At 40.9% G+C, this 23,799-nt stretch overlaps 1 protein-coding gene across 1 annotated transcript in view; it reads right to left on the reverse strand.

Moving 5' to 3' along the window:
- The window catches only part of LOC115196802 (beta-1,4 N-acetylgalactosaminyltransferase 1), a 39,069-nt gene that overhangs the window by 11,158 nt on the left and 4,112 nt on the right, over positions 1–23,799 (reverse strand). Inside the window, exons 2-8 of the mRNA XM_029757721.1 lie at positions 10,242–10,369; positions 9,870–10,013; positions 9,457–9,563; positions 9,276–9,313; positions 6,551–6,731; positions 6,365–6,451; positions 3,583–3,764 (exon numbers count right to left, since the gene is read on the reverse strand). Of these exons, the coding sequence (XP_029613581.1) occupies positions 3,583–3,764; positions 6,365–6,451; positions 6,551–6,731; positions 9,276–9,313; positions 9,457–9,563; positions 9,870–10,013; positions 10,242–10,369 (867 nt within the window). The remainder of the gene's footprint in view (positions 1–3,582; positions 3,765–6,364; positions 6,452–6,550; positions 6,732–9,275; positions 9,314–9,456; positions 9,564–9,869; positions 10,014–10,241; positions 10,370–23,799) is intronic.

Here is a 23,799-nt window from a genome sequence, read left to right on the forward strand (position 1 = left end):
TGAAACTTAAAAACGCGCTATTAAGTGTCTATAATCAGCACAATTGCTTTCATTGCGTATTATTAATATTATTTAAATTATAGTTATGTTTCAGTGATATATTGGGGGACAAATCATATTTTTCCCAGGATGGGGGGGGGGGGGTCGTGTCCCCCCGGGATTTCCACCCCTGTTCTACTGTCTCCTGCGTGGCTGGTGAGCATTGTGAAGTGAAACAGTCCTACTTCTCAGGAATGGGGTGATAATTAAAGTTAGAACGAAAGTTAGAGTGAAATGTGTAGGAAGAAAAGTGGTTTTGTTTAACTTTGATTGCGGAACATTTCATCTTCAATCTGAGCCAGATTGACAGCGCTCTGACCCAATGAGAATGGGGAGGCAATCATATTTCAGGGGGGGGATCCACCCCTGCTACCCCACTGACAACGCACCTGTCCACATTGCAACCGTTTGCGTCTACACACTGTAGTAAAATGTCTCTTAACCGTCCACTGTGTCTTAATTGTGACCATATCCTAGTGTCTCCCTCTATTGTTAAATTTCAGTGCTATGCGGACGACACACAGCTGTACATTTCAATGAAACACGGTGAAGCCCCAAAATTGCCCTCGCTAGAAGCCTGTGTTTCAGATATAAGGAAGTGGATGGCTGCAAATTTTCTACTTTTAAACTCGGACAAAGCAGAGATGCTTGTCCTAGGTCCCAAGAAACAAAGAGATCTTCTTCTGCTGAATCTGACAATTAATCTGGATGGTTGTACAGTCGTCTCAAATAAAACTGTGAAGGACCTCGGCGTTACTCTGGACCCTGATCTCTCTTTTGAAGAACATATCAAGACTGCTTCAAGGACAGCTTTTTTCAATCTACGTAACATTGCAAAAATCAGAAACTTTCTGTCCAAAAATGACGCAGAAAAATTAATCCATGCTTTTGTTACTTCTAGGCTCGACTACTGTAATGCTCTACTTTCCGGCTACCCGGATAAAGCACTAAACAAACTTCAGTTAGTGCTAAATACGGCTGCTAGAATCCTGACTAGAACCAAAAAATTTGATCATATTACTCCAGTGCTAGCCTCCCTACATTGGCTTCCTGTTAAGGCAAGGGCTGATTTCAAGGTTTTACTGCTAACCTACAAAGCATTACATGGGCTTGCTCCTACCCATCTTTCCGATTTGGTCCTGCCGTACATACCTACACGTACGCTACGGTCACAAGACGCAGGCCTCCTAATTGTCCCTAGAATTTCTAAGCAAACGGCTGGAGGTAGGGCTTTCTCCTATAGAGCTCCCTTTTTATGGAATGGTCTGCCTACCCATGTGAGAGACGCAGACTCAGTCTCAACCTTTAAGTCTTTACTGAAGACTTATCTCTTCAGTAGGTCCTATGATCAAGTATAGTCTGGCCCAGGAGTGTGAAGATGAACGGAAAGGCTGGAGCAACGAACCGCCCTTGTTGTCTCTGCCTTGTCGGTTCCCCTCTTCCCACTGGGATTCTCTGCCTCTAACCCTTTTACAGGGGCTGAGTCACTGACTTACTGGTGTTCTTCCATGCCGTCCATGGGAGGGGTGCGTCACTTGAGTAGGTTGAGCCACTGACGTGGTCTTCCTGTCTGGGTTGGCGCCCCCCCCTTGGGTTGTGCCCTGGCGGAGATCTTTGTGGGCTATACTCGGCCTTGTCTTCGGACGGTAAGTTGGTGGTTGTAGATATCCCTCTAGTGGTGTGGGGGCTGTGCTTTGGCAAAGTGGGTGGGGTTATATCCTGCCTGTTTGGCCCTGTCCGGGGGTATCATCGGATGGGGCCACAGTGTCTTCTGATCCCTCCTGTCTCAGCCTCCAGTATTTATGCTGCAGTAGTTTATGTGTCGGGGGGCTAGGGTCAGTCTGTTACATCTGGAGTATTCTCTTGTCTTATCCGGTGTCCTGTGTGAATGTAAATATGCTCTCTCTAATTCTCTCTTTCTTTCTTTCTCTCGGAGGACCTGAGCCCTAGGACCATGCCTCAGGACTACCTGGCATGATGACTCCTTGCTGTCCCCAGTCCACCTGGCCATGCTGCTGCTCCAGTTTCAACTGTTCTGCCTGCGGCTACGGAACCCTGACCTGTTCACCGGACGTGCTTGTTGCACCCTCGACAATTACTATGATTACTATTATTTGACCATGCTGTTCATTTACGAACATTTTAACATCTTGACCATGTTCTGTTATAATATCCACCCGGCACAGCCAGAAGAGGACTGGCCACCCCTCATAGCCTGGTTCCTCTCTAGGTTTCTTCCTAGGTTTTTGGCCTTTCTCAGGAGTTTTTCCTAGGGAGTTTTTCCCAGCCACCGTGCTTCTTTCACATGCATTGCTTGCTGTTTGGGGTTTTAGGCTGGGTTTCTGTACAGCACTTTGAGATTTCAGCTGATGTACGAAGGGCTATATAAATAAATTTGATTTGATATTCAAAATATTTGACAGATATTCTTTCTAAATAATATTTTATTTTAAGACATATTGGATGCCATAAGTCAATGGTGTCACTTGTCAAATGATTTTAGAGGGCGGGATAATGATGATTTAAATGTTTTCACTGTCCAGATCCATCTACACTTGTAAGATATCCAGACAGAATGCGTGTCTTCCTCGGGAGGTGGTCATAAAGATCTGATAACAATTAGATCAATGAGTCTTTTAATCGTCTACACCCGTCTAAAAATGTGGGCACAATAAGAAAGTGGACAAGATCAGGACAAAGGACACGTTAGAGCCAGGTAGGCTGTGTTTACGCCAGCTGCCCAATTGTAATATTTTTTCCACTCATTGGTCTTTTGACCAATCACATTAGATCTTTTTCAGAGCTGATATGATTGGTCAAAAGACCAATTAGTGAGGGAAAAAAAATTATCAGAATTGGGCTGCCTGTGTAAACGCAGCCATTTAAACAACCTTTTGTTTCAACAATAGCCACCATGAATGAGAAAAACGTACGTGACGTCATCTAAATAAACGTGCATAATTACGAAGGCTGTTTCCTAAACCTGCTCATTTGTCTGACTGCTGCTGCTGATAATGACAATTAAAACTTCAAGGCTTTGGTGGTTGTCTGCGTTCTTCTCAAATGTATTATTATTCAATTCCAGTGTGGCTGACTGGAGTTTGACAGACGTAGGATCTTAATTTGATTGCTCTTTTGTTGTTGAGAATTTACCTGCACAGCTAACATTTGTAATTTGCACTTCAAAATTTGCCAACGAAAAAAAGCGTCAACCCCCACAAAAATGTCTATTAATTATAATCCACATTTACTGTTGCTGCAGGATTATTTTCCTGCTGTAGCAAACTGGCTCAAATTAAGATCCTACATCTGTAAGTGTAAGTCTATGGCAGGTTACCCTTATTGCACTGATCTGCTCCTGGAGACAAATGCATACACCTGGGTTCATTAATAACTGACAATAACGTTTCAATAAAATGTTATTTCTATTCCTTTCAACTCAGAAATTCAATCACACATGCTCAACATGTATTTTATATCCATCATCAATTCACGTTGAATGTCCACTTTGAGGTTTTCAATTTGACCTAAACCAGCTTGTACCTGTGCTGGGGGCATGATGTACTGTTCAATGTTGGGGCCGTTCACTTTCTGTGGCTCCAGGCTGTCGTCGGCGATGATGATTTTGATGTCCTTGTAATAGGTCCTTATGCTACTGATGAGGACCTGCAGCTCGGTGTATCTCAGAAACGTCTTGGTGACGATAGTCACCCGGGAGTTGATATCTGCAATGAGAGATAATCTCTGGTTTAATGCAGCGACATCCGAGATCCTACTGCAATTGGAGGTGGACGCGTGTTTGCTTTGTATAAATGAAAAAATATATAAACGTAACATGTAAAGTGTTGGTCCCATGTTTCATAAACTAAAATAAAAGATCCCAGAAGTTTTCCATACGCACAAAAGATTATTTCTCCCAAATGTTGTGCACAAATTTGTTTACATCCCTGTTAGTGAGCATTTCTCCTTTGCCAAGATAATCCATCCACCTGACAGGTGTGGCATATCAAGAAGCTGATTAAACAGCATGATCATTACACAGGTGCACCTTGTGCTGAGCACAATAAAAGGCCACTAAAATGTGCAGTTTTTTCACATCACAATGCCACAAATGTCTCAAGTTTTGAGGGAGCGTACAATTGGCATGCTGACCGCAGGAATGTCCACCAGAGCTGTTGTGCGATAATTCAACGTTCATTTCTCTACCATAAGCCGTCTCCAAAGTCATTCTAGAGAATTTGGCAGTACATCCAACCGGCCTCACAACAGCAGACCACATGTAACCATGCCAGCCCTGGATCTCCACATCTGGCCTCTTCACCTGCAGGATCGTCTGAGACCAGCCACCCAGACAGCAGATGAAACTGTGGGTTTACACAACCGAAGAATTTCTGCACAAACTGTCAGAAACCACCTCAGGGAAGCTTATCTGCATGCGCGCTGTCCTCACCAGCGTCTCGACCTGACTGCAGTTTGGTGTCGTCGCCAACTTCTGTGGGCAAATGTTCACCGTCGATGGCCACTGGCATGCTGGAGAAGTATGTTCTTCATGGATTAATCCTGGTTTCAACTGTACTGGGCAGATGGCGTTGTGTGGACGAGCGGTTTGCTGATGTCAACGTTGTAAACAAAGAGCCACATGGTGGCGGTGGGGTTATGGTATGGGCAGGCATAAGCTATGAACACAATTGCATTTTATCGATAGAAATTTTAAAAATGGACAGATACCGTGACGAGATCCTGACGGCCATTGTCGTGCCACTCACCACCATCACCTCATGTTTGATAATGTACAGCCCCATGTCACAAGGATTATAATGCACTGCCCCATGTCGCAAGGATCTGTACACAATTCCTGGAAGCTGAAATGCCCCAGTTCTTCCATGGCCTGAATACTCACCATGTCACCCACTGAGCATATTTGGGACGCTCTGGATCAACGTGTACGACAGCGTGTTCTAGTTCCCGCCAATATCCAACAACTTCGCACAGCCATTGAAGAGTGGGACAGCAATTCACAAGCCACAATGAACAACCTGATCAACTCTATGTGAAGTAGATGTGTGACACTGCATGATGCAAACGGTGGTCAAATCAGATACTGACTGGTTTACTGATCCACGCCCCTACAATTTCTTTTTTTAAAAGAAGGCATTTCTGAACAACAATACATATCTGTATTCTCAGTCATGTGAAATCCCGCATTAGGGGTCCTTTTAAGGTTTTATACACAATGTTTGCTAGCGGTAGGCACCAACATTGATAATTCAATAAGATATTGATAACTTTCATATTGGTTTATTCTCCCTGTTAACCTACACTATTATGTAAAGCACACATGACTGTTCCTGCATGCACAAATCCCTCTCACTGACCTCACAGGCTTTCACATTGGGAAAGTCGGTTTAATAATACGTTACCAGGCAACCGGCAGAGTAAGTTGAAATTCAATTTTATTTAACATCTGGCTTCCCACAGAGCGTTACGGTGGTGGATCTTTGATATTATGTTGTTTTTTTTTTTGCTTCCACTGGTCCAGGTCAACGGCATCATACCAAATACCAGGATGAAGGATATCAAGGATCTGTAAAGATTCTGTATGGAGGAATGGTCTAAGATCCCTCCCAATGTGTTCTCCAATCTCACAAAGCATTTTATAAAAAAGTCCGTCATTATTCTCGCAAGGGGAGGGTGCTCGAGTGTTGAAAACAGTCATTTTGACCCCATCTTTTCTACTTCTTAAAAAAAATCTAATTTCTCTGAGCAATTGTATTACTATAGAATAACAATCTCTTTTCTTGCATACAATATACATCAACTCAGTGTTTTTTATTTTATAGTCTTTTTAGCTCATCTTATTCAAAGGTGCCAATAATTTGCTGATTGCAGTTAGGTGATGGCATGTTGAAGTTGGTAAGCCAGCAGAGTTTGTGGCGCTCATGATGAAGATGCTTAAAGCTCCACTTTTCAGGAATGGAGGAAGTAGGGTTACGGAATGTTGAATTTGCCAAGCTGACAGCATGTTTGCTCTGCTTTCATATTTTCATTATATGAGGGGTGATGTCATTCTTCCTGATGACCTAATCTTGGTACCTGACGATAGCCCTAAGTTTTGCAGTTTAAAGACGCCGCCATTTGCACATATCTGTAGAAGCTTCATGACCAAACACAACGAATTAACAATCACATTATCTTTAGTGTACCCTTTATGTCTATCCCACCACTCTGATCCTGAGTCTTGATCCTCCCCCTATGGTTGATTCATTATCCCCAATTTCACTTTCGGATACTGGCTACATTACAAGGGAATAAAGGGGGATCTCACCGTTTCCTATGTCATATAAAACAGGCATTGATGTCTGCTGGATGACAATAGGGAAGACAGCCTCATGGTGTTCAAACGTGAAGTGAGCTGGTGAAAGAGCAGGGAAGGGTGGTGTCATATATTGGTTTCAGATCATGTGGAGAGGAAGACATGGGTATGGTAGGAAAGCTGGATCTATGGCCTTACCCAAGTCTCCAGTCCTCATCCGGTACACAGTGCTGGTGTAGGTAATTCGTCCCAGAAGATTGTTGAGGTCAGATAGGCTGGTAGACTGGACAGTGATTTCTTTCTCTACCTGTCCCTCTTTGTCGTCTCCCTCTCCAAGGGCCATGATGGCCAGGACACCACTGGACACACTCAGAGTCACCTGCAGGTACATAACACCATAGCGTTTTCATAGACTCAGGCCAAAAGGTTGAGAAGATGGACCATTTTCCACTTCTATGGAACTTGTGATTGTACAGTTGTTGAATCAATGTGGTTCCTGTTAGCATCTGCATACTTCTTTCGCTAATCAATTAAGTTCCTCAAGGGTGTATTAAAATTAAGTTTTGCTGTTAAAAAAGTTAGATTGAAGCAGAAAAACACTATGCGAATTGAGATTTAGATATACAGTTAAAGTATGTGTATCTTTTGGAGCACAAAACGTGTCAGCATTACTGTCATTGTAGACAAATGTGAAAAATTGGTGGATGATTTGTTCTACATGGTAAAACATACCACCCTGCATCCCACTGCTGGCTTGCTTCTGAAGCTAAGCAGGGTTGGTCCTGGTCAGTCCCTGGATGGGAGACCAGATGCTGCTGGAAGTGGTGTTGGAGGGCCAGTAAGAGGCACTCTTTCCTCTGGTCTAAAAAAATATCCCAATGCCCCAGGGCAGTGATTGACACTGCCCTGTGTAGGGTGCCGTCTTTCGGATGGGACGTTAAATGGGTGTCCTGACTCTCTGAGGTCATTAAAGATTGACACCCCTACTCTTACTTATTGTAAGAGTAGGGGTGTTAACCCTGGTGTCCTGACTAAATTCCCAATCTGGCCACCTAATCATCCCCAGCTTACAATTGGCTCATTCATCCCCCCTACTCTCCCATGCAACTATTCCCCAGGTCGTTGCTGTAAATGAGAATGTGTTCTCAGTCAACTTACCTGGTAAAATGAAGGTAAAAAAAAAAGTGCCATTAATATTTGTGAAACTGTCTGTGGATAGGCAGTTTGCTAGGCAAAACATTTGAAAAAAACCTTGTCAATACTGTTCATTTCAATGCGGTCTCAAAAAGACATACCATAACCGAGGAATGAACCAGTGGGGAAAAAAATGATTTGCTGCTAACTTCAAGGAAAGGAAGACAGTGAGAACCGGTGTGATGGTACTGATGATTTGTTTACATAGCAGGTTAGGATAACTAACGTGGCAGGTTATGTGATTAAACGTATCATGCGTCCACTAAATGAAGCTGTTGTAGGCATAACACTGGGAGGAAAGTAACACTGGGAGGAAAGTAACATGCCCATTTTTTCAGATAACACAGATGCTAGAATGATGTAGTGTAGTCAGTACGACCATCGGACACAGAAATGTTGTTTAGTTGTAGAGTTGTGCTTACATATGTATGACAGCATAGGTTTTAAAAAATCATGTTAGCTAGTCTTGGGTGAGACGAAATTTCAACTGATGACCTGGAATAAAATAAACAAATGTTTAAGCACTGGCCATTGCCTCCTAGTTCATATTGCTTTCATAATGTTATCTAAATGTTTAAAAATGATATGACATCTTTAAAATAATGCCTTAATTGACTTGATTAGCTTCTCACAATATGCTTTTGTCGACAGGTTAGTGGTTAAAAAAATATATACATAGCTATGATTCTGGGTGTCAATTACCTCAAGCCATGGAAATGTGATAAGCATGATGAGTTTGCCATTTGTGAAGAGAATATAAACGTTTATTCTATTAAGTTACGAGGAGTACGCATGACAAAGCCAACTGGCGCACATCTGATTTGTAGGGCTAAACATGAATAGTCATTTAACATTTCCATTAAAGAAATATTGGTTAATATAGCTATTATGTGGTCATTTTAGTCCGATTAATAAGCAAAATAGTGGTTGCGCGACATTGCGATGTTGAGGCATGGTTAATTTGAATGAATTTCGAACCCATATACTTATTTATTGAATCGACACAAACAAGAAACTATGGCTGATAGTACCTTTGTTGAAAGAAAAGAGCATTACAAACCAGAAAATGTAAATAAGACAGATATTGTGCACTTTTGGCCAGCTGTTAATTTTGCCCCGTTGAGCCACACCAAAACGCACAAAAACGCACGAAATTTGCTGTAATGAATTATGTGCATATGTGCACGAATTGATTGTGAGACTGCGTTGCCCAATCCTGTTTCAGTTTAGACCCGCCTGGCAGGAACAAAAGTAGTATTGTGTTCGTTTCGTTCTCAGTATTTTTATTTTAAAATAATGTATCCTAGACATTTAATTACAGTTCATAATGGTATAGGACATATATACTGTAAGTTGTTTATCATAACATGTGTTTTTTCAAGCACTATCGATCTCTGAGTAAATAGGAAAAAACTAAAAAAAAGTGTTACTTTCATCCCGGTTCTCCTCTACATGAAGTAAAAGCTAAGCAGAAAACGGTAGATATGACACATGATGTAAAGAACCACCACCAAAAAGAGCAGGTAACGCTTAACATTAAGGGTAAAATTGACTTTGTTTGTATCCTGCGTTTGTCTGTACACTGGCTTTAGCCATAACATACACTGCATAAGTTAAGTCAATAAATATCCTTACTGTAAAGTCTTACCAAAGATTCCAATCAAACAGTTGTTCATTACAACATGGAGAACATAAGACCCATTATCCATTCAAAGCGTTTCGAACCAACCTTGTAACTTTGTCTTTTTGCTGCATGGAGCGCTAATCCTGAAATAATATTTTTATAAACACAATTTAAATATCGAGTTACTAATCTATTGTGTAACTGCTTTGCAAAGAACATACTGTATACAGTTAGTCGTTATTGATGATGGACGGTACATAAACCAAATGGTTATTGCATAGGCTACCTGGTATCAATGTCTTCTGAAGAGGGACAACAGTGAACCCCTGGATTGGATACTGAAGAGGGGAGTTGGATGGAGCAAAAACAAGCCTGTTCAGACTGGAGCTTGTCCTAGGTGATTATCAAAATGGTCCCATTAATGTTTCCTGAGTACAGCACGTACAGTAGGCCGTGCGCATGTGCATGTTTAAGACATACCAATCAATTTAGGGAGTATTCATGTTCAGAAATGACCTGCTTGCCAGTGTAACGGAATTACAATAAACTAACTCCACAGTTGTGGCTTGAAATGTTAAATGGGTGGGGGTCACGAGTGTTGCGAAGCACAGGGGGGGGGGGGGGGGGGGGGGGGGTACTCGCTAAGCAAGCTACGTGATTTCAGTAACACCAGGTTACATTTGTAGTATTTTCACCCACCTGATATGATGCTTCCTGTACTCCTCAGCTCTTCGTTTGACTATGTCATCATACCGGTCTTTTGGAAGGTGATCTTTCAGTATGAACACTCTGCTTCCCTGACAGGTGCAATTGGGTTGTCTGAGACTGGTGGATGGTACGGCTCTATTCATTCACAGGGACAAATAGAACACAAATCTGCAAGAACTGGAAAGGTTCCATTGGTGAAGATAGAGGCCCAATATACAATTTTAAAACTGGTACAGTACATTATTGATTTTCACGATGGCAAAACCGTTTTAAAAACAAGTGTGTTTTCAGGCTTCACCATAACCGGTGAAAGTCGTCCAACTAAAAGTTAAAACAAACAGTTGCTGATAAAGAAAAATGTACCTTATTTGCTGAGGAACTAATTGATCTGGGTCTTCCTCTGGTGTGCTATAGTGGTATATGAAGGAGTACATCACTGATGCTGACAGACAGAAAATAGCTAGGACAAGTACCTGCTTGCACCTACCCATCTGTAGAAGACAAGAACATCAAATTCTGACCAGGGAAGCAATGCCAAATCTTGAAGGGGCTACGCACTGGGAACAAACTGGTTGAATCAACGTTATTGCCATATATATATATATATATATGATGGCAATAACGTTGATTCATATATATATATATGATTTTCAAAAAGTCATCAAATCTAAAGAAAGGAATTTTGTGGATTTCTTAACCTAAATCCAATGATATGGTTCCACGTTGTTGATTTCACTTTTAAATTGTTTGTTAGTTGACAACTCAAAAGTACATCAAATCTACACTTAAATTGACGTCTGTGCCCCGTGGGTAATATGCTTTATCACTCAAATTACAGCTCTGCTACTAATCCTTCACTTCCCTATGCTTTATCACTCAAATTACAGCTCTGCTAATAACCCTTCACAGGGCAGCTTATTATTATTTTTTTGCCAAAAGTTTCAAATCACCACGTTTCCAACCAGTTTTTATGCAAATAAAGTCATACCATATAAAAAAGTAATGACAAGCTGTGAGGAAAACAGGAAGTTTCGATACAATTATATAAATTAATTATGCAAGAAATGGAGGTGGAAACGTCTTCATGTGGAAATATTGATATAATAACCAACTTATCGAAAGTAATCTTGGAGTCACGTGAGGATATGGTGCGTTGTCCTCTTACAACGACTCGGGAAACCAGGCAGTCTATTAGGATACAGATTAAATAAATGATTAACTTCACAGGGCAGTGAAAGTGCACACCATAGCAGCACCCACTCGTAGCACGCTCTCCAGCAGGTATATCTCACTGGTCACCCCCAAAGGCAATTCTTCCTTTGGTCGTCTTTCAGTCCAGTTCTCTGCTGCCAATGACTGGAACGAACTGCAAAAATCTCTGAAGCTGGAGACTCATATCTCCCTCACTAGCTTTAAGCACCAACTGTCAGAGCAACTCACAGATCACTGCACATAGCCCATCTACCTACCTCATCTCCATACTGTATTTATTTATCTTGCTCCTTTGCACCCCAGTATCTCTACTTGCACATTCATCTTCTGCACATCTACCATTCCAGTGTTAATTGCTATATTGTAATTACTTCGCCATGGCCTATTTATTGCCTTAACTTACCTAATTTGCACTCACTGTATATAGACTTTTAGTTTTCTTTTGTTGTACTGTATATTTTGTTTATTCCATGTGTAACTCTGTTGTTGTATGTGTCGAATTGCTATGCTTCATCTTGGCCAGGTCGCAGATGCAAATGAGAACTTGTTCTCAACTAGCCTACCTGGTTAAATAAAGGTGAAATAAAAAATGTTAAAAATATTAAGGGTCTTATTCTGGTGACATGATGATCGATGCTTGACTGCCGTTCAGTGCATAATTTGAGCCGGATGCACCTCTCAGTTTTGGACTGTTTCGTTCCGGAACCTATTTGCCTGGATCCGGTACCTCTCGTGGCATGAATAAACATTTTAATAAAAGCGATCAAAATGTATTTCAGTTGCCTCCTCTGTAATTATCCTGCCACCTAAAAAAACGAAATCTAAGGTGAAAACGTAGATTATCAGCCCGCGCCAGATAAACGTGGCTGTATCTCACAGAACCAGAATTTCTATCTTTCCCTCTCTCTGCTCTGAGACATGAGCCTGCAACTACCATCTCTCCAGAGTTGTACCTCATCATTTATTTCATTAAAGAATCATTGCCATGGGAAGGGCATTGGTGGTGCTGCAGCACCCCGGATACATTGAAATACATTTGGCTGTAATTTAGCCACAGAGGATCAATAGATTACAAAATAAATCATGTATAGCCTAGCTGTGGGGTGTGTGTAACCCAATCACAATGCATTGCTTACAGTCGGGAACGCATGGCAAAGCTGTCAGTGAAAGGCATACAGCTAAAACCGGCCTTTTGCAATATTTCAAATGCAATTATGGGATAGCACAGGTTGGAAAGCAAATAGCTCCTGCTGAAACAAAATAATTAAAAGCCTATCTTGAGAAAGATCGGCGATGGGCTCCTGCCAAAGGTCTATCTTCAGTGAGTGAGCTGCACATCATTGGGTGAGTCATTGAAACTGGAAAGCGGTTTGAGGACTATAATTTCCTCATATCAAATGTCATTGGTCACATCCACATATTTTGCAGATGTTATTGTAGAAACATTAGTATACATACAATAAGTATACAAAACAGACAATGATAACATATGCTAGGAGGCACAACACATTACAGATTGAAGACCTTAAAAAGGTACACACGTATTGACTGTTTTAACAGCTTTCTTATTGGAAGAATGTAGAATCATCTAAATGTACTGCTCGAATTCCTTATAGAAAACATGGAAGAGTGTTTATGAGTGCATTTACATTTATGAATGACATTTTACCATTAGCACAAATAGATTTATGAGGTAAAATTGTTTTTCCCTTTATCCTTATTATAGATAAGGAAACCGAGCAGCACATTCTCCCATAAACAAAAATGTATTTATAACATTATAAATATCTTGCCGTAATGCCAAAATAAAAGCAAAATTGTTTCTGGATGCACAGCAATGTGTTGTTAATGTCTTTTTTGAGTTTCTTCAGGTAAATGATTCGCAGGGTAATACTTATGGATCATTCTGAGAGACCTCTTTGACCTTGTTAACAAGCAGGTACTTGTGTGGTAATAACCATACTTTTTCCCCCAACAGATATTGACAAATGTATTCCAGTAAGTTGACATAACGACATACAGTATCCCTTTGAAATAAAGCACGTATAGATCTGTTGTTCTGAGGGAGGAATTAGTAACACATTTTTCCTATTGGAGAGTCAACTGGATTAAGCGAGAGAAGCTCAAGAAGGTGAGGTCTGGTTCCACCTCTAAACAACATGAGTTTTCCAGATGGAATAGCATCAAAGACTATGGCGAACTCTCTAGGTGTTACAGGGATATTGTAACGAGATCAACATTCCTCATAATTGAGTAACAATCTTTCTGCATTAAAAAGTTGACTCACCAGGAGGATATGAAATAATAAAAAGACTTGTTTCTATACAAAATATCCTTACTGTTCCAAATTAAATACCTATGCGGGGGAATTTAAATAATAATAATAATAAATTATATATATATATATATAAATAAAAATACATACATACATGACCACACTAAGAATACTTGTCTATGAAAAGCAGATCATTTTGCACGAACCTTATCAATGTTATAGTTACAAAGTAACAAAATTGAAGCCGATATTATTTTTATTTGTCAAACGGCAGCCAAGGATCGATCAAAATTTCACCAGAATAAGACCCTCGATATTTATTGGAGTATAAAACTCCATCACAGCATTTTCACCACCCTGTGAAGTTCATAACATAGTTTAGCCTAATAAACTGCATGCTTTCCTGAGTCATAGTAGGGGTACAACACCATCGCGTGACACCATGTTTAATATGATGGTTATTATATCAATATTTGCCGAATAAAGGCGTTTCACCGCTATTTCTCGCAAAATTACCGACAAAAAGATCCCGCCTTGTCTAGTGTATTTTGTTTTGTCGACATTTGGAAAGTTTACCGACAAATTTGCCTGTCATAACATTTTTTATCCGACACAGGCTACTCGCATACAAAGGTTGGATGGAAAACAAGTTAGTGAAGCTCCGCGCACTTCTAGTTGTAGGCTACAATCTTATTTTGGGTTTGTGGTGCGTGGATCAAAAAGTCATCGTAATGAATAGAAAAAAAGAACAAGGTTGGGAGAGTTGATCTAAGAGGCATGCATTTATGAGCTCCGAGTGGCGCAGCGGTTTAAGGCACTGCATCGCAGTGTTAGAGGCGTCAATACAGACCTTGGTTCAATTCCAGGCTGTATCACAACCGGCCGTGATTGGGAGTCCCATAGGGCTGCGCACAATTGGCCCAGCGTCTTCCGGGTTAGGTGTTGGCTAGGGTCATTGTAAATACGAATTTGTTCTTAACTGACTTGCGTAGTTAAATAAAAGGTTTAAAAAAATAAGTAATATTCTTTTTTTTATCTACCTATTTTGAAGAATGGCTTGCCGATACTTACTGGATGGATAAACCACAATAAATGTAAAATTGTATAGCCTAATGTAAATACAAAAAAAGCTGTTATAATAATAATAATAATAAATAATAAATAATAATAATAATAATAATATAGCCATGTAAATATTAGGCTATGCCAAATTGATGATATTACTAATAAACATTTACATAAGACAATATGCAAACGTGAATGTTTACTATTCATTTAATGAATTTTCCGTAGGTCTACAATTTAGGCCTAATTATATGCCTTGACGCATAGCCTACTAGTCTATACAAACGGAAAGCCTATATCAATTATTCTAACTACATTTTAAAACTGCTTAGTGAAAAGTAAAGCTAAAATACAAACCTTTTTGCACACAATTCTACGATGGTCCAGTCTGTCCAGTCATTTAACTTAAAACAAAAATAATAATAATTCTACAGCAGATCTGATCAGAGGGTAAACCAAAGATTATGGATATATTGACAAGGTACACGTCTCTCTGCTCTAACAATGAGTCGTTGTCAGCAAAGCAGCACAACGGCTGTCTAGCTCCCGCCTACACTTTCTTTAGCTTGGTGTTTAGGACATTATTGTAATCCTTGTTTGAATATTCGACGAGGTTGTTGACGTCACCCGCCTGTATTCAATGGAGAGAGATGCTATTGTAACCCTTGTTATTTTGGTGCTTTGAGCGGTATAGTCCATATCCTTCCGCCCCTGATAGTAATGTACCTAGGCTATTCAAATTAGATGTGTACGTGTTTTAGGAATGCTGCTGAGACACGTAGTCGCATCCTTGCTCATCGTACATTACTGTGGTTCAAAAACGTCACATAGGTAAGCAATACTTCTGTGAGCTGTTTTATATTGATTTATAAGTACTTAATAAAACGTAGTTCCATGCGTAATGGTGTTAGTGAAAATATGTTAGTATTTACAGTGCATTCGGAAAGTATTCAGACCCCTTAACTTTTTCCACATACAGCCTTATTCTAAAATGTATTAAATTGTTTTTTTCTCCCTCAAATATACACACACACACACACACACACACACACACAATACCCCATAGCGACAAAGCAAAAACAGGTTTAGATTTATTTTAGCAAATTTATGAAAATAATAAACAGAAATAATCACATTTAGATAAGTATTCAGACCCTTTACTCAGTACTTTGTTAAAGCACCTTTGGCAGCGATTACAGCCTCGAGTCTTCTTGGGTATGACGCTACAAGCTTGGCATACGTGTATTTGGAGAGTTTCTCACATTTTTCTCTGCAGATGCTCTGTCAAGTTGGATGGGGAGCGTCGCTGCACATCTATTTTTAGGTCTCTCCAGAGATCTTAGATTAGGTTCAAGTCCGGGCTCTGGCTGGGCCACTCAAGGACATTCAGAGACTTATCCCAAAGCCACTCCTGCGTTGTCTTGGCTGTGTGCTTATGGTCGTTGTCCTGTTAGAAGGTGAACCATCGCCCCAGTCTGAGGTCCTGAGCAGGTTTTCAACAAGGATCTCTGTACTTTGCTCCATTCATCTTTCCCTCAATCCTGACTAGTCTTACTGTCCCGGCCACTTAAACATCCCCACAGCATGATGCTCCCACCATCATGCTTCACTTTAGGGATGATGCCAGGTTTCCTCCATACGTGACGCTTGGCATTCAGGCCAAAGAGTTCAATCTTCGTTTCAGACCAGAGAATATTGTTTGATACGTTATTAGGATCCCCATTAGCTGTTGCAAAAGCATCAGCTACTCTACCTGGGGTCCACACATAACATGACATAACATTAATAAACAAGAACAGCTCAAGGACAAAACTACATACATTTTTTAAAAGGCACACGTATCCTACATATACACAAACTATCTAGGTAAAATAAGGGAGAGGCATTGTGCCGTGAGGTGTTGCTTTATCAGTTTTTTTGAGCAATATGAGATGGAACGGAGTTCCATGCAATAAGGGCTCTTTATAATACTGTACACTTTCTTGAATTTATTCTGGATTTGGGGATTGTGAAAAGACCCCTGGTGGCATGTGTGGTGGGGTAAGTGTGTGTGTCAGAGCTGTGTGTAATTTGACTATGTAAACAATTTGGGATTTTCATCAGATTATTGTTTCTTATAAAAAGAAGTGATGCATTCATTCTCTCCTCAACTCTTAGCCAAGATAGAAATACTATGCATGCCAGTCTATCAGCCCTCTGATTACAATGAAGAGCAAGATATGCCGCTTTGTTCTGGGCCAGCTGCAGCTTAACTTGGTCTTTCCTTGCAGCACTGGACCACACGACTGGATAATAATTAAGATTAGACAAAACTATAGCCAGCAGAACTTGCTTTTTGGAGTGTGGTGTCAAAAAAGCAGAGCCTCTACCCATCTTTACAACCATTGAATCTATCTATATGTTTTGAACATGACAGTTTACAATCTAAGGTAATGCCAAGTAATTTAGTCTCCTCAAATTGTTCAGCCACACCATTCATTACCAGATTCAGCTGAGGTCTAGAGCATGGGAAATCATTTGTACCAAATACAATGCTCTTAGTTTTAGAGCTGTTCAGGACCAGTTTATTACTGGCCACCCATTCCAAAACAGATTGCAACTCTTTAAGGGTTTCAGTGACTTCATTAGCTTTGGTTGTTGTTGTGTATATGGTTAAATGATCAGCATACATGGACACACATGCTTTGTTTAAAGCCAGTGGCAGGTCATTGTCAAAAATAGAAAAGAGTAGATGGCCTAGAGAGCTGCCTTGCGGTACACCATACTTTACATTAAATCAAATCAAAGTTTGTCACCTGCACCGAATACAACAGTGAAATGCTTACTTACAGGCTCTAACCAATAGTGCAAAAAAAAGTATTAGGTGAACAATAGATAGGTAAAGAAATAAAACAGCAAAAAACAGGCTATATACAGTAGTGAGGCTACATACAGACACCGGTTAGTCAGGTTGATTGAGGTAGTATGTACATGTAGATATGGTTAAAGTGACTATGCATATATGATGAACAGAGTAGCAGTAGCGTAAAAGAGGGGTTGGGACAATGCAGATAGCCCGGTTAGCCAACGTGTGGGAGCACTGGTTGGTCGGCCCAATTGAGGTAGTATGTACATGTAGATATGGTTAAAGTGACTATGCATATATGATGAACAGGGAGTAGCAGCAGCGTAAAGAGGGGTTGGGGGGGGCACACAATACAAATTAAGCCTTTTTGTCCTAGACTTGGCACTCCGGTACCGCTTGCAATGCTATAGTAGAGAGAACTGTCTATGACTGGGGTCTTTGACAATTTTTAGGGCCTTCCTCTGACACCACCTGGTGTAGAGGTCCTGGATGGCAGGCAGCTTAGCCCCAGTGATGTACTGGGCCATACGCATTACACTCTGTAGTGCCTTGCGGTCAGAGGCCGAGCAATTGCCATACCAGGCAGTGAGGCAACCAGTCAGGATGCTCTCGATGTTGCAGAACCTTTTTTGTTTCCTGAGGGGGAATAGGCTTTGTCGTGCCGTCTTCACGACTATCTTGGTGTGTTTGGACCAGTCTAGTTTGTTGTTGATGTGGACACCAAGGAACTTGAAGCTCTCAACCTGTTCCACTACAGCCCCGTTGATGAGAATGGGGCGTACTCGGTCCTCCTTTTCCTGTAGTCCACAATCTTCTCCTTGGTCACATTGAGGGATATGTTGTTATTCTGGCACCACCCGGCCAGGTCTCTGACCTCCTCCCTATAGGCTGTCTCGTCGTTGATCAGGCCTACCACTGTTGTGTCATCTGCAAACTTAATGATGGTGTTGGAGTCGTGCCTGGCCATGCAGTCGTGGGTGAACAGGGAGTACAGGAGGGGACTGAGCATTAGAAAACCTTCCATTAAAGAAAACCTTTGAGTTCTATTAGATAGACAGCTCTGAATCCATGATATGGGAACAAGATTACCCACATGTATCGATCACATTTTTACTAAATACTGTATAACTTTGTTCTAAAGCTGTATCCATACCCATTGGATGCAGTGATCACAATATAGTGGCTATATCCAGGAAAGCCAAAGTTCCAAAAGCAGGGCCTAAAATAGTGTATAAGAGAGCATACAAAAGATTTTGCTGTAACTCTTATGTGGATGATGTTTGTTGTGGAGATTCTAAAATCGATAATGAGGAGAGACAACATATCACCAATCTGGATATCACTTTATTCAAAACGTATTAATAAGGAAAGCAGGTCACACCACACATACACGTGAATGATGTGAGTGCTCTGCAATAACGATGGCTGGTCGACACAACACTCTTGACTGTTGGGTTGAGAGCCCTGACACAAAGAATACAAATATATTTTATAGCAAAGATACACCCCCTTAGTCTACATGACAAAACAGCTGTGTGGAATGGGTCAAAAGGTTAGCATTCGTATGAAAGAAATGAATAATTCATAGCAGACAGTATCTGCTGTAAAGACTGTTCACATTGTGTGGAAACATCATTATCCATACCTGAGCCATCTACACCCTGGTACCTCCCATTACACAAACACCAATTGGTACGGATTCAGGTATCCTGTATGTGTATTTCTTTTCTCTCCTTCTCCTCACAGGTGGCAATCATCACTCCCCAATCAGTCATCAATCAGTCGCTAATCAGAAGACACCTGCTCCTTTTCACTTACCCTATCACAGTCCCTTTCCCTTGGTTTAAAACCCCAGTCAGTTACTCTCTCGTTAGTTAAATCTCACTGTAGCTCAATCTCTGTGTCCCCATCCCTCTCTCTTTGTAAGCTCGATCTCTTTTGTTTTGCACCTACATGTCACATTTGTCCGGTACCTGTGAGTATTGTTTTGTGGTGCATGACTGTTTGTTTTATGGCGGGAAAAGGGGCTGAGCTGGACCCAAGGAAAGAAACAATAAATCCAAAAACACCGCTGAGCTAGACTAGCCTACTTCAAGAACAGCTTGCTAACTAACCAAAAATAGAGTGGGTGGTCCGCCCAGTTCTAACTAGTGTATTTAGACACCGTTTTCCTACGTGTAATGTAGGCCCACGGGCGACTGGCCTTGTTACCCCCTTTTCCCACCATCAAACAGTCATGCACCACAAAACAATACTCACAGGTACCGGACAAATGTGGCATGTAGGTGCAAAACAAAAGAGAGGGATGGGGACACAGATCGAGCTACAGTGAGATTTAACTAATGAGAGAGCAACTGACTGGGGTTTTAAACCAAGGGAAAGGGACTGTGATAGGGTTAGTGAAAAGGAGCAGGTGTCTTCTGATTAGTGACTGATTGATGACTGCCACCTGTGAGGAGGAGAAGGAGAGAAAAGAAATACACATACAAGATACTCACACAGGATACCTGTATCCGTAACACCAACTTTCTATGGAATGCGGCCTCCGAGAAGGACAAGACCATCATAAATCAGTTGCTAGAGTTCAATCTCAGAAGCTCATCTCAGTTCACACAGACTTCTAAGAACCCTATTCCTCTGGTTCTCAATCCTGGTCCCGGGGACCCAAAGGGGTGCACATTTTTGTTTTTGCCCTTGCACTACAGTTGTGGCCAAACGTTGAGAATGATACAAATATTAATTTCCACAAAGTTTGCTACTTCAGTGTCTTCAGATTTGTCAGATGTTACCATGAAATACTGAAGTATAATTATAAGCATTTCATCAGTGTCAAAGGCTTTTATTGACAATTACATGAAGTTGATGCAAAGAGTCAATATTTGCAGTGTTGACCCTTTTTTCTCAAGACCTCTGCAATCAGCCCTGGCATGCTGTCAATTAACTTCTGGGCCCCATCCTGACTGATGGCAGCCCCTTCTTGCATAATCAATGCTTGGAGTTTGTCAGAATTTGTGGGTTTTTGTTTGTCCACCCGCCTCTTGAGGATTGACCACAAGTTCTCAATGGGATTAAGGTCTGGGGAGTCTCCTGGCCATGGACCCACAATATCAACGTTTTGTTCCCCGAGCCACTTAGTTATCACTTTTCCTTATGGCAAGGTGCTCCATCATGCTGGAAAAGGAATTGTTCGTCACCAAACTGTTCCTGGATGGTTGGGAGAAGTTTCTCTCGGAGGATGTGTTGGTACCATTCTTTATTTATGGCTGTGTTCTCAGGCAAAATTGTGAGTGAGCCCACTCCCTTGGCTGAGAAGCAACCCCACACATGAATGGTCTCAGGATGCTTTATTGTTGGCATGACACAGGACTGATGGTAGCGCTCACCTTGTCTTCTCCGGACAAGCTTTTTTTCCCGGATGCCCCAAACAATCGGAAAGGGGATTCATCAGAGAAGATGACTTTACCCCAGTCCTCAGCAGTCCAATCCCTGTACCTTTTGTAGAATATCAGTCTGTCCCTGATGTTTTTTCTGGAGAGAAGTGGCTTCTTTGCTGCCCTTCTTGACACCAGGCCATCCTCCAAAAGTCTTTGCACTCACACCTGCCTGCTGCCGTGCCTGAGCAAGCTCTGTACTGGTGGTGCCTCGATCCCGCAGCTGAATCAACTTTAGGAGACGGTCCTGGCGCTTGCTGGACTTGCTTGGGCGCCCTGAAGCCTTCTTCACAACAATTGAACTGCTCTCCTTGAAGTTCTTGATGATCCGATAAATGGTTGATTTAAGTGCAATCTTACTGGCAGCAATATCCTTGCCTGTGAAGCCCTTTTTGTGCAAAGCAATGATGATGGCACATGTTTCCTTGCAGTTAACCATGATTGAAAGAGGAAGAACAATGATTCCAAGCACCACCCTCCTTTTGAAGCTTCCAGTCTGTTATTCTAACTCAATCAGCATGACAGATCTCCAGCCTTGTCCTCGTCATCACTCACACCTGTGTTAACGAGAGAATCACTGACATGTCAGCTGGTCCTTTTGTGGCAGGGCTGAAATGCAGTGGAAATGTTTTTGGGGGATTCAGTTCATTTGCATAGCAAAGAGGGACTTTGCAATTAATCTGATCACTCTTCATAACATTCTGGAGTATATGCAAATTGCCATCCTAGAAAACTGAGGCAGCAGACTTTGTGAACATTAATATTTGTGTCATTCTCAACACTTTTGGCCACAACTGTACACAGCTGATTCAAATGATCATCTCATCAAAAGGCTTTGATGATTTGAATCAGGTGTCTAGTGCTAGGGCAAAAACAAAATTGTGCAACCTTTTGGGTCCCCAGGACCAGGATTGAGAACCACTGCATTCTGTTGCATAAAACAACCATTTGATGCAATAACAATATATAACATAATCTTGTATGTTAAAAATATTTGTTGGTCTGATGTGATTAATAAGGAGCATCCAGATGCATTTATGAAATTTCTTCTTCCAATTGTTGATGAACATGCACCTGTTAAGAAACTGACTGTTAGAACTGTTAAGGCTCCGTGGATTGATGAGGAATTGAAAAACTGTATGGTTGAAAGAGATGTTGCAAAAGGGGTGGATAATAAGTCTGGCTGCACATCTGACTGGCTGACTGCAAATGTGACTAAACTTAACAAAAAGAAGAAACTGTATTATGAAGCCAAGATCAATGACAAAGAATGATGGAAAAAAACTGTACTTTAAATGAAATTATGGGCAGAAAGACAAATTAAACTCCATATTTCATCGAATCATCACAAAACTATTTGATTTCGCCAATTATTTTAATGGTTACTTCATTGGCAAAGTGGGCAAACTTAGGCAGGAAATGCCAACAACGAACAATGAGCCTTCGTATTCATGCATAAAAAAACTAATAACAATAGAAAAGCATTGCAACTAAATTTTGTAAAGTTAGTGTGGGAGAGGTGGAAAATGTATTGTTATCGATCAATAATGACAAACCTCCTGGCATTGACAACTTAGATGGAAAGCTACTGAGGATGGTAGCTGACTCTATAGCCACTCCTATTTGTCATATCTTTAATCTGAGCCTAGAGGAAAGTATTTCGCCTCAGGCCTGGAAGGAAGCCAAAGTAATTCCGCTACCCAAGAGTTGTGAAGTGGCTTTTACTTGGTTGCAACAGCATATTTATAAGCTTGCTGCCAGCTCTTAGCAAACTGTTGGGGGAAAAAAAATTGTGTTTCACCAAATACAATGCTATTTCTCTGTAAACAAATTAACAGACTTTTAGCATGCTTATCGAGAAGAGTACAACACATACTGGACACTAGAGAAGCTTTAACCAAGTTTAATTCGTCCCAAAGGTTCTGTACAGCTGTAATCAGACAGCAAAACATTTCTCACATCACAGTGAAATACATCCTACTTTAAACACTCCTCTCCAATCCTTACATTTTATGGCTCTACAGGAAGCTAATAAAGAGGGTAACAAACCTTTATTACTCCCTTAAGAGAATCTGTCCTCACCTCCTGACCATCTAATCTACAGATGTCCATCTGTCTCCCGTTTCACACATTGCTCTTCTCTCATCCCCCAATACATTCCGAAGCCATCTGTCTTTCTTCAGAGAACCATTAACTTCTGACATAGAACCAAGTCACTTTCACTCATTTACTACCTCAATGATCAAAGTTTAGCCGATTCCAACAGTTGAAAGAAATTGTTAAGAAGATTGTGGGAGCCGTACTGCAAGATTTCAGTGCAGCCATTGATATTATTGACCATAACCTGTTAAAAACATTTGTTTTATGGCTTTTCGACCTCTACCATATTGTGGATTCAGATCTATCCATCTAATAGAACTCAAAAGGTTCTCTTTAATGGAAGTTTCTCTAATGTCAAACATGTAAAGTATGGCGTACCAATGACCTGCCACTGGCATTAAACAAAGCATGTGTGTCCAGATACGCATCAGCCACCACAGCTAATGAAGTCACTGAAACCCTTAACAAAGAGTTGCAATCTGTTTTGGAATGGGCGGCCAGTAATAAACTGATAAAATCATTTCTATGTTTAAAGATAAATGATTAAATAATTCTACCCTGAAACCTAAATAATTAGTAATTCGTTGTTTATTTAGCATGTATAATGAATAACTACAGTACAAAACGTAAGTCCCATAAGGTTCAGTAGAGACCTATGAGGAAGAGAAATGTGTGTGTGTGTGTGTGTGTGCCTAAGAGAATACCGAGAACAATGAAGACCGTGTTTGACCCGACCTAGCTAGAACTTTGAGAAATTTATGATAGGACAGGGAGTACCTCAACATTCCTCTAATCTCGGGGGAATGGAACAGACAGCACTGGGTAGTGATTAACCATGGTGAGAACTCTGGGGAGGGATACAACTCACCTACTGTTCGTGTGCATGTATGTGCATAAGTGGGGAGTGAGTTATAAAATTAATGTCTTTGTATAATGGACTTCAGAACGTTCTCTGAATAAACTGTACAGACCTTTTGCAGAAGCTGTCTTTAA

Source organism: Salmo trutta, chromosome 1 (genome assembly GCF_901001165.1).
Source record: "Salmo trutta chromosome 1, fSalTru1.1, whole genome shotgun sequence".
In the NCBI taxonomy this organism is placed as follows: domain Eukaryota; kingdom Metazoa; phylum Chordata; class Actinopteri; order Salmoniformes; family Salmonidae; genus Salmo; species Salmo trutta.